General features: G+C 38.8%; 1 protein-coding gene across 1 annotated transcript in view; it reads right to left on the minus strand.

Annotated features, from left to right (window-relative positions):
- The window catches only part of LRP2 (LDL receptor related protein 2), a 295,072-nt gene that overhangs the window by 25,092 nt on the left and 257,746 nt on the right, over positions 1-12,234 (minus strand). The window contains exons 65-70 of the mRNA XM_089660407.1: positions 9,020-9,151; positions 8,780-8,911; positions 6,997-7,140; positions 2,254-2,419; positions 900-1,028; positions 191-411 (exon numbers count right to left, since the gene is read on the minus strand). Coding sequence (XP_089516533.1) covers positions 191-411; positions 900-1,028; positions 2,254-2,419; positions 6,997-7,140; positions 8,780-8,911; positions 9,020-9,151 — 924 coding nt within the window. The remainder of the gene's footprint in view (positions 1-190; positions 412-899; positions 1,029-2,253; positions 2,420-6,996; positions 7,141-8,779; positions 8,912-9,019; positions 9,152-12,234) is intronic.

The following is a 12,234-nucleotide window of genomic DNA, read 5'->3' on the forward strand; positions in this document are numbered from 1 at the left end:
CCAGAAGAGTTGAAGCTGTTATAGCTGCAAAGGGTGGGCAATCTCAATATTGAACTCTACGGACTAAGACTGGGATGCTATTAAAGTTCATGTATGTTTAAAGACAGGCATTGCAATACTTTTGGCAATATAGTTTGTGTATATATATATATATATATATTCTGTAGCCACAATAGCCATATTTTCTCACCTCCAGATAAAACTGTCCTTCTGTCTGTTCCATCAGGTTTGATGGATTCAATGACATTTTCCTTGGAGTCACACCAATAAATCCGATTGTTATTGATATAATCAATGGTGAGGCCGGTGGGCCAACCAAGGTCCTCTGACACGAGCACCTGTCTCTGCTGTCCATCCATCCAAGCATGTTCAATTTTAGGCTGTCTTCCCCAGTCTGTCCAATACATAATTCTGCATTGGGAAAAACATTCAAACATTATTCCAATGTATAGCCCTACATTTGCCATTGAAAATGTATATTTGTAAGTAAATACCTAAATAATATCAAACACAGTACTATACAAAGTAAACATTGATTTAGTTTACCTGCTAAAAAAAAAATAAACAATTTCTGAGTAGCATGTGATTCCAGTCTATCTGGAAAAAAAAGCTATTTCCTAGGGCCACTTTGCACTCTCTATATATTTCTAGGGAGATATTATTACAGGGATGACGAAGATAACTTATGTGGTGACAGGGAGATGGATGGTCAATCTTGGGTGGAATTACTCTTTAATGTACAGACTTATACAATAATAAAATGAACAAATGTCAAAGCCTGGCAGCTTGTTTGTGGCAGACAACAATTCTATCAGACAAAATAGAGTCTAGGAAGTTCATGTCTAGGAAGTTCATGTACACCAGCCCTTTCCACAGGCCTGAAGAAAAGTGACACTTACCCTAGTTCTGGATTGACTGCAATGGCTGCTGGCTGATCAATCTGCATGTATATAAGCCACTTCCTGTATCGACCATCCAGTTTTGCTACTTCTATACGATTCGTGCCTGCATCAGTCCAATAAAGGTGCCTTATTGATAATAACAAGAAAATATACAAATAATCTGTAAATTTAGGAAATATTCTTGATATAGTTAACATTGTATGTAGCAGAGCAAAAAAGGTTTACCATTTCCTTTAAAAAAAGAAGTTGCTGTGATGAAGAGTTGGGGTTTGAGATGACAATGTAGTAAGGCAAGAAGACTTAAGAATGTTCAGTACTAATAGAAGAACTGTTAAAATACTCTAAGCCCTGGTTCACACTGGTGCGACTTGCCATGCGATTTGACAGTTTCAAATTGCATGACAAGTCGCACCCTATTGTCCACAATGGAACCATTCATATCGGTGTGACTCCAAAGGATTTTGAAAGTAGTTCCTGCACTTCTTTTTGCAATTTCAGGTGCGACTTGCATAGGCATCTGTAGACATGAAGTTGCACAGATGTCTTCCAAGTTGCACTTGAAGTCGCACAGACATGAAATTTTGGGCATTCCACTGGGCCCCCAAGGAGGGGGGGAGACACCATACAGTATCCCTATCTAGTTTATATTGGGCAGGGAATCTAGATGCAGAAAAAAACAGGTAAATGACACAGCATCAAGATACAAATTCAATGGCCCCGGTGGTGAAAATTTTGAGCATTCCACTGGTTCCCCCCTCCTCCTTAGAGCCCCCCTTGTTCTGTAAACTGGTGGAGCAACGTCGGCGTCGACATTCATTTTAACTATATATGTCAGCGGCTATATATTTGTTTATAATGCACATAAAGCATAGAAAGCAACCATGAGAAAGAAGAAGATTTTTAAACATGTTGGGTGCTGTGCCTCTGGACCATCTATGCAGCTTGAATTTGAATTTCTTTGCCTCCCTATGTAGTGATATATATGTGTAAACATTATTTGTAGCCGCAATAATTGTATCAGCATGGTTTTTAACCTAATTTTTTAACAAAACATTTTTGTGCTAATAAAAATTTGTATAATTTTTATATCAAAATATTTTTTGATTGTTGATGTAGCCTTTAAAAGTTCCATTTATTAGAGGGGATTATTGGTCTTGTGTATAGAATGTGTATATATATATATATATATAGGGATGATCACTACTCATTAAGCACCATATCCTACCTTGATTTTCTTCCCTAGAAAGAAAAGGCTCCAGATTGTCCTCTTTCAATGTAAATGGAATTTAAGAAACAACAATCATGAGTGCCGACTATAGTGCTATAATGTATTAAGAATCACTTTTCATACCTTCCAATCCAGTCCACAGCTATTCCATCTGGATTTGCAATATAGCGCAGATTCAGATCAACATCCTTCACCATATTGTTGCCATAGTCTTCAAATGTTGGTATATAGGCACGTCTGATAGACCCAAACACTGAGCCTTGTCCACGAATACTGTAGTAGACAACGCCTATGAAAGGATAATACATAAAAGGTACTGTCAGAAGGAACTCTGCTAGTGTCTGCTTTCATATACTTCTTAATGGATCAACACAAGCAAAGGTTGTATTATTTTGGGTATGATTTCATTAAAACGTTTATTATTATTATTATTATTAATATTATTATTATTATTATTAATAATAATAATAATACCAACATTAAAATGTTATTATTCCTTATGGTTATTGTTGCTTAAAAAAATGGCTGACAATGGAAACCTTTATGTTAACTTTTAAATTGTGTGGATCCTGGATCATCTCAAGGATATTATATTAGTACTGTAATTGTAAATCTCAAGGCCGAATGCTAACTTGGGAGCCTGCTGCACTCTAGTGGTAGAATTCTGTTCTTACAAATACTCCTGCCTTAGTTACGCTACAGAATATAAATACACTGACGTCCTCACAAATTCCCACGGACTGCGTTCAGCTATAATTCTATCAGCTGTTTCCAACATGAACTGTAACATGGATTCCTGACTGTCATGAAACAGCTATAGAAAGATTTTTAGATATCTTAGATCGCATCTTTTCTACTGACTGGTGGTTCAATATGTTTAGCTGGTCTTGCTGGCACACTGTATGGATCTACATTTATTCCATTTACTATCACAAGATAGTCAATTTAACCAATTCTGACATTTGTAGATGTTGATTAGTTAAAAAGTATATGTATAGCCAAAACATTATTTTTTGGTTTGATTAAAGAAGGGAAGGGTTAGATCTTAAGATCATTGTTTGTTGTCTGTGTACCATTGGAGAGATTTTCCTTCGCCTCTTGTCCTGGAGACACAACAAGAAAACAGAGGAATTCTCCCAAAGAGAGAGGAAATCCCCTCTTAGGTGATTTGTCCTTTGGAACATTTGTCTGTACCTCCTGTTCCTATGATGTTGGAGTTCTCATCACTTTTGTTTCAATGACAATGATCACAGTATAAACAGAGAGGGAGAATCTCCCCAACAGGGACACAGAAGGCTAACCTTATCCCACCTCATTCAAACTTAAGAAAATGTTTTGCCTTTTACGGACACTTTAAATTATCCACTGGCATTATATGTGTTTCAATAGCACAGAAAGCAAGATCTTTGCTGCTGAGCTTTCTGCTCAGCTCGACTCCAGTGGCACTTCACAGTCCTTTTGAATATGCTATGTATTTTATATTGCAGAGTCAGCAAAATCCTGCTTGCAGCAGGCATCAGGCTCCACAAATGAGCACTGGCAGGGACATCTCAACCAGGGGCGGACTGACCATTTGGAAACTCGGGCACTGCCCGAGGGCCTGGGGTCAGTAGGGGGCCCCATGAGATGCCCCTGGTACCTTTTTCATAGGCTTTTTTGAGTTTGGGCAAGGACACAGGGGCCCCATGATCCCCTATTGCCCGGGGGCCCCATGAGTTGTCAGTCCGCCCCTGATCTCGACACTGTAAATTCCAGGACCTGAATCACCTACTGGTGACACTGTGGTTCCCTGGGTGGAGGGTTGTCATCCCAGTGTCCACCAGCTGGTGTCTCCCAGCAGCCAGCAGATCCCAGTAATCAGTTTTCACTGGATGCTGGGAGGATGTTTAGTGCCTCCTGCTCCAGTGTTTTGCTGCTGCCAGATCCTGTTGCCATTTATCATGATCTTGCTCCTGCCCTGTACCCAGTTCCCTGCTGCCTTGTTCCTGCTCCTCCTTGTTCCTTTCCACAGTTTTATTCCCCCTTCCCATATGCTCCCTGCACCACCAGTCTCCCCCTGCCGTTTTGTGTTCCCCATTTTGTATCTTTTGCATATAGCCTGTTTGTTAGTTATTAGTCAAGTATTCTGTCACTGGGTTTCTGTTATACTTGTACTTTTATGTTTGATGTGTGCTGGTGTTTAGATGGATTTTGTTTCACTTTAACTAAAACTTACTTACAGCATACACAGTCTGGTCCAAGTTTCCTTAGTGTAGCCACACAGATCTGGCCAACCCTGCTGTTGATTCCTGACAGCCATCTCCAAAAGATATATGAAGGAGGATGATATAGCCCACCAGTATCCACCCATAAAATAGGACTATTAGGTGGACTGACATGTCAGGCAAGGAGTACAATTCTTATTTTTTGGAACATAAACACAACGATATACTTTTTTTAATGATGAAAATCATTACTAGGTACCCCCACTTTCTCTGCACAATGTGCCCTCTGTTGCCTTAAGCCATTAAAGTATAAGTAAAGGCAAAACCTTTTTAGTTTTGGATAGAGTATAGAGGGATTATACAGTTGTGTTCAAAATAATAGCAATGTGTTGAAAAAAGTGAATAAAGCTCAAAATCCTTCTAATAGCTTTTATTTCCATACACACAAATGCATTGGGAACACTACACATTCTATTCCAAATCAAAACATGAAGAAAAATAGATCAAATTTGTGTTGTTCCTCTAAAAAAATTGAAGAAAAGTGAATATTAGACTGTTCAAAAAAATAGCAGTGTTTGTATTCTTCTTTACAAACTCAAACATTCACTATATAAACTGAAAAATAATTGAAGATTTTGCTTTCCTTTGAATCACTTAATGAATATTTAGTTGTATAAGCACTGTTTCTGAGAACTGCTGCACATCTGTGTTGCATGGAGTCAACCAACTTCTGGCACCTGTGAACAGGTATTCCAGCCCAGGATGATTGGACTACATTCCACAGTTCTTCTCTATTTCTTGGTTTTGCCTCAGAAACTGCATTTTTGATGTCAAACCACAAGTTTTCTATTGGATTAAGATCCGGGGATTGGGCTGGCCACTCCATAACGTCAATCTTGTTGGTCTGGAACCAAGATGTTGCCTGTTTACTGGTGTGTTTGGGGTCGTTGTCTTGTTGGAACACCCATTTCAAGGGCATTTCCTCTTCAGCATAAGGCAGCATGACCTCTTCAAGTATTCTGATGTATTCAAACTGATCCATGATCCCTGGTATGCGATAAATAGGCCCAACACCGTAGTATGAGAAACATCCCCATATCATGATGCTTGCACAACCATGCTTCACTGTCTTCACAGTGTACTGTGGCTTGAATTCAGTGTTTGGGGCTCGTCTGACAAACTGTCTCCGGCCACTAGACCCAAAAAGAACAATTTTACTTTCATCAGTCCACAAAATGTTGCGCCATTTCTCTTTAGGCCAGTCAATGTGCTCTTTGGCAAATTGTAACCTCTTCAGCACATGTGTTTTTTTCAACAGTGGGACATTGCGGGGGCTTCTTGCAGATAGCTTGGCTTCACATAGGCGTCTTCTAATTATAACAGTACTCACAGGTAACTTTACACCTTCTTTGATCTTCCTGGAGCTGATTGTTGGCTGAGTCTTTGCCATTTTGGCTATTCTTCTATCCATTTGAATGGTAGTTTTCTTCCACGTCTTTCAGGTTTTGGTTGCCATTTTAAAGCATTTGCAATCATTTTAGCTGAGCAGCCTATCATTTTCTGCACTTCTTTATATGTTTTCCCCTCTCCAATCAACTTTTTAATCAAGGTACGCTGTTGTTCTGAACAATGTCTGGAACCACCCATTTTCCTCAGAATTTCAAACAGAAATGCACTGTAACCAGCATGTACAACATTTGCTGCCTTCCTTCCTTAAATAAGGGCAATAATTGCCACCTGTTTTTCAAAGAATGAATGACCTCACTAATAGAACTCCACACTGCTATTATTTTGAACATGCCCCTTTCAATTAGTGATTCAATTACACAGAATCAGCAGCATGCATGTCATGACTGTTGGGTCTGTTGGATTTCTATTACTCTACTACACCTGCTAGTAAATTATTTGCCATGTAGAAATATTCTACCAACAACAGTGATTGATCAGGTTAGTGATGTCTGACTGCTATTATTTTGAACACAACTGTAACACCTGTCAGGTTTTTATTGCTGTCTGTGACCCCATTAGGGAGATGCTCTCTCTCTGTTTGTCCTGTTTACTGTCAACAGCGAGAGTGAAAGTAAAAGAAGATACCACATTTTGGGTTGGGAATAGAGAGGTTATCTTTCAATGGGGACACTAGTTCTGGTGAGACTGGTGACACCCTGGGATTCCTTCACTTTTGAGGGATTTCTTCTCCCTTTCTCTTTTGTTTAATCAGACAAGAAGTGAAGGGAAATCTCCTCAATGGGACACAGATGGCAAAAAAACTAACGGGTTATAACTCTCTTCTTACTCTATCCGAAATGAAAAAAGTTTTCACTATAGTTTTACTTTAATATTGCAAGTATATAAATATTATTTTAGCACTGGTCATATAAAGATATAAATGGTCTCCTAGATTGTAAGCTTGAAAGAGCAGGGCCCTCAATCCCCTCATGTTTTGCATTGTATTGGTATTGTTCTGTCACATGTTCTGTCCCCCTTTGTAATGTACAGCGCTGAGCGAACTATTGGCGCTTTATAAATACTGTATAATAATAATAATAATAATAATAATAAAAAGAAATGTGGTCCAGAACTGCTTTTTAGTCCCAGCCTGGCACCACCAGGGAACATGCATTAATGTTAGAAAGACAGAATAAAATTCAATAATACTTACTAAGATCTATTCCCTCAGGATCCCAGTCATAGTCCAGGGCCTGAATGTGCTGCTGCTCATCAATATAATCTGAATATTGTTCAGAAGAAAGGTTATATCTTCTTATTCGCACATTGTCCGGCAACAGCAGCAATGGAGGATTACCTGAAATATTACAGAATTCCACTAAAAATACATGGATACCATGGGGTTTATTTACTAAAGCTGGAGAGTCCAAAATCAGACTCCCTTCTGCATAGAAACCAATCAGCTTCCAGGTTTCATTGCCAAAGCTTCACTGAACAAGCTGAGGTTAGAAGCTGATTGGTTTCTATGCAGAAGGGAGTCTGATTTTGGACTCTCCAGCTTTAGTAAATAAACCCCCATATGTCTATTGCAGCTCAAAAGTACGTTGGGAGCAGTGTGCAGAATAATAAGCCTTCTATGAATAAGGAGCCATTCAAAATATATGGCAACTCAGAAGAACTAATAAAATGCCATTGCTTTGATTACAATACACATCTCCAGACTGAATGCTACTTCAATTTGCATTTTTTGGGTCCTCCTGCCTTCAACAGTCAAAAACAAACAACATTTTTGGGTCTCCCTAGTAGTCTTATGATGCTCAATATGTTCAAACCAAAAACTGAAAAGCTTATTGCATATAGAAATTATTATTCAGTCCACAGTTTAACAAATTATTTTATTAATGCTAAAAGAAACAAATCAATAATCCTGTAAATTTATATTCATGGGCCATAAAATAAAATGTTAAATAGATTTTTTGTTTTAGTTAGGTTCATATAACATACTGCATAAATAATAATTATTTACCACTTGCCACCAGTAAGTATCACAATCTAGCCAACAGTGCCACATTTGTATTATACCTATATACTACTATTTTGTGAATAGCCTGGTCAACCTATGTGTATAGCCCTGTACAGGACATCAGATTACAGACACTAATTTTTGCTAAGTTTAGACTATCTTGGTTAGTTAGACAGAGATTGCCAAAATAACTACCAGGCAGTGCTGGGCTTTCCTATTCAAAAGCCCAGTATGCTCTGTAAACGGAATGCCTCCAATGCTCTCTGAATAAATTGTGTTTGTCAGAGAAGGGAACATGAACATTTGGTATATTTTTTACTCCGGTAAATATTTAAGGCTGCATATGAATATTCATATTTGGTTTTCCAACTAGCAGGGGAAACTTCAGTTACTTTTTGCCTATTTTTCCAGATGTCTGTAAATGTTTTACAGGGAATAAAGCCTGTTTACAGTGTTTTTTAGTTTCAGAAGAAATTTACACACACAGTTGAATTAGTCTGGGGAGTGACTCAATTCCCTCCTTCCCCCGCTGCAAGCCTTACAGAATTTCAATAAGAGGGAGACAATATGAAAGCAAACAGCTTCTGCTCCCTCTCTCTTTAGTAAATCCAGTGTCATGGGAAAATATTTATTTGTAAAAAGAAAAAAAAAATCAGGATTTTTTTTATATTAAACAATAAAAAATAAAGATAAAGTATATCAGCTTACAAATGTCTAAACTCAAAAAGGTAAAATAAAACTGATCCCAAAACAAATGTAATTTCTCTGTGAGTTAATTTTACAGAACTTTATAGTACAGACCAGCTGTAAGATCTGAAGAAAAGTTTCTGTGAAATTGAAGCTTTTGACTTACAGTAGTTTCTCCTCTGCTCATTGTATGCAGCTAAATTTGTGAATTACAACATAACAGTGTTTTTACGTATCAATTTATGTATTGATTTTCCTTTACATAAGTAGTTTACATTTTCCTTACCATCAGCTGCACATTGCTTTCCTTGCTGATCACCGACCGATCTGAAACCTTCTGCACAGAAGCACTCATAACTTCCCTTTGAATTCTTACAGTCTTGTGGACACATGCCATATAGTTCACACTCATTAATATCTAAACAAAAAGATTTTTATCATTAGTGTGTCAAACACGTCTCTATGACTATGGATTCTCACTACCTCTGTCTAATCAACAGTATAAAAATACTGCCTTCCGCCTCACCTTCGCAGGAATTCCGGTCACTGTCACTGGCTTTATATCCTGGCTGGCATGAACAGATAAATCCACTTTCAGCTAGATTAGTGCAGTTGTGCTCACAGATATTTTCTCCACAGTGTCGTCCAGTTCCTCTGTCTAATTAGAAAGCATTCAGTGACATTGCGGTTTTAACTGTGGGTGGTTGAGTTCATAAGTTCCCAACAACAGCTTATCCATAAAACAGAAATCCAAAGAATATATATATATATATATACACATACATGCACACATACATACACACACATACATACACAGGGGCGGACTGACAACTCATGGGGCCCTTGGGCAATAGGGGATCATGGGGCCCCTGTGTCCTTGCCCAAACTCAAAAAAGACTATGGAAAAGGTACCAGGGGCATCTCATGGGCCCCCTACTGACCCCGGGCCCTCGGGCAGTGCCCGAGTTTCCAAATGGTCAGTCCACCCCTGCACATACACACACACTATATAGCCAAAAGTATTGGGATACCCCTCCAAATCATTGGATTCAGGTGTTCCAATCACCTCCATGGCCACAGGTTTATAAAGTCAAGCACCTAGGCATGCAGACTGCCTCTACAAACATTTGTGAAAGAATGGGTCACTCTCAGGAGCTCAGTGAATTCAAGTGTGGTATCGTGATAGGTTGCCATCTGTGCAATAAGTCCATCCGTGAAATTTCCTTGCTACTAAATATTCCACGGTCAACTGTTAGTGGTATTATAACAAAGTGGAAGCAACTGAGAACAAACAGCAACTCATAAAATGACAGAGCGAGGTCAATGCATGCTGAAGCACCTAGTGTGCAGAAGTCGCCAACTGTCTGCAAAGTCAATAGCTAAAAACCTCCAAACTTCATGGTGCCTTCAGATTGGCACAACAGTGTGTAGAGAGCTTTATGGAATGGGTTTCCATGGCCAAGCAGCTGCATCAAGGCCTTACATTACCAAGTGCAATGCAAAGCATCAGATGCAGTGGTGTAAAGCATGCTGCCACTGGACTGTAGAGCAGTGGAGACATGTTCCCTGGAGTGACGAATCACACTTCTCCGTTTGACAATCCGATGGCCTGGGTTTGGTGGTTGCCAGGAGAACGGTACTTGCACCTGACTGCAATCTGCCAAGTGTAAAGTTTGGTGGAGGGGGGATTATGGTGTGGGGTTGTCTTTCAGGGGTTGGGCGTGGCCCCTTAGTTCCAGTGAAGGGAACTCTTAAGGCGTCATCATACCTAGGTATGTTGCACAATTTCATGCTCCCAAGTCTTGACCTCAACCTGATAGAACCCCTTTGGGATGAATTAGATCGCAGACTGTGAGCCAGGCCTTCTTGTCTGACATCAGTGCCTGACCTCATAAATATGCTTCAGGAAGAATGGTCAAACATTCTCATAGACACACTCCTAAACCTTGTGGACAGCCTTCCCAGAAGAGTTGAAGTTGTTATAGCTGCAAAGGGTGGGCCAACTCAATTGAACCCTACGGACTAAGACTGGGATGCCAGTAAAGTCCATGTGCATGTAAAGGCAGGTGTCCCAATATTTTTGGCAATATAGTATATATATATATATATATATATATATATATATATAATTTTCTTCTTTTCCCCCTGACTGGGTTTCTCTTTTCAAATTGTAAATGCATGCAACAATTAATAAAAACATAACAGCTTTAAAAGAAGGCTATATAATTCACATTTAACTAAACATTTAAATTATTACAGAAACATTTTTCTTCAGTTATTTTTTAATGAAATTTAAATATTTACATGCCTGCTGTTCTGTATTTTAATTTCATTCTTTCTTTCTTTCGTTTGTGCATTTGTATATTCCTTCTAGTGGCTGAGCTACTGATCCTTGAGGGTCCATTCACACTTGCCCGTACACTAAACTGAGCTGTCTGTTTTGGGCTGCAGTGACATAGGGCAGGGGGTGGTTTGATGGGTGTTTTACAGCATCTTACCATTACCCTTTTTTTTTTTGCAACTTTACTTGAAGTGCACAGAATGACACTTCATTCATGTCACCAAACCAAAAAGTGGTGCACTGTGCTTTTGTGCAGTGAAATGGGGTGCCATCCAGTGAGGTGCAATAATATGTCTGCATATTATCGCACTTCCGAGCTGCATTGTAGTGAAAATGGGGCATGTATAAAACAAATGTTTTCAATGTATCTTAGCAGTAACTGGTGATTTCCACTGCGTTAGTGTGAATAGAACCATAATGCTATCTGTGTTCCATTGGGGAAATGTCCCTTTAATTCCCATTCTGCAGATGTAAAAGGAAGCAACAGAAATATTGTACAATGTGAAGGGAATTGCCCAACAGTTGTCACCAGAACAAGTGTCTTCACTGGAAAATATATCCTTAGCTCTTGTTCTGGTGACAACTGTAAAGTGTTAAATTTCCCATCACTTTCTGTCTCAGACAGATAGAAAAGGTGATTCTACCTAGTTGATTCACAGACAGTATTAAAAACCTCAGAGGATAAAATCCTTCCCTTCTCTATCCAAAACCAAAATAAAAACAATTGGCTACACATAAACTTTAAAGACATGAAATGTGAACCAATGGGGGGGCTGTTAATGCTCCATTCCAGTTGATCTGAGCTGTAAATTCATGGCAGATACCTTAGAGCTGAATTTTTGACAAAGGTCTGGTTCAGAATTTATTATAATTGTGTATCAATGACTAAATATAGATGCAAGATATAGGCCATACAAGGTACAGGTCAAACATCAAACTGGCTACTTTATAAAAGAGTGTGACTGCACATACTTTTTTGGAAGATTGAGGGACATCTACTTATAATTATTTTTGGGGGCTTATTAGATATATCTAGTTACTTATAATTGCTGTAGGTCAAGGAAAATGCAGCACCAGGCAAATAATTGATAGCATAACACCTGAGGTCAAAGAGGATAAAAAAATCTTTTTCAGGAAGACTTATCGTTAAATCTCCTTATGTCAATCACATGTTTTGTAATGTACACGGGATAATAGCCTAGGAGAATACAACCAGAAAAATATGGGTCATTCATGTACAAAAATCTGAGGTCACAATCATAACTGGCAGTGGAGGAAAACTGAAGCTAAAGCTGAGCATAACAGCCAGCAAGGTTTCATTTTTAAAATGCAGCAATTAATTTGGTCCTCCTTCCTGGCTAGCAGGGATAGCGCCAAGGAATTCTGTGCTATATTGTGCC

The sequence above is a fragment of the Staurois parvus genome, unplaced genomic scaffold, assembly GCF_062004578.1.
Source record: "Staurois parvus isolate SC_StPar_1 unplaced genomic scaffold, SC_StPar_1.0 ptg000031l, whole genome shotgun sequence".
NCBI classification, from domain to species: Eukaryota; Metazoa; Chordata; class Amphibia; order Anura; family Ranidae; genus Staurois; species Staurois parvus.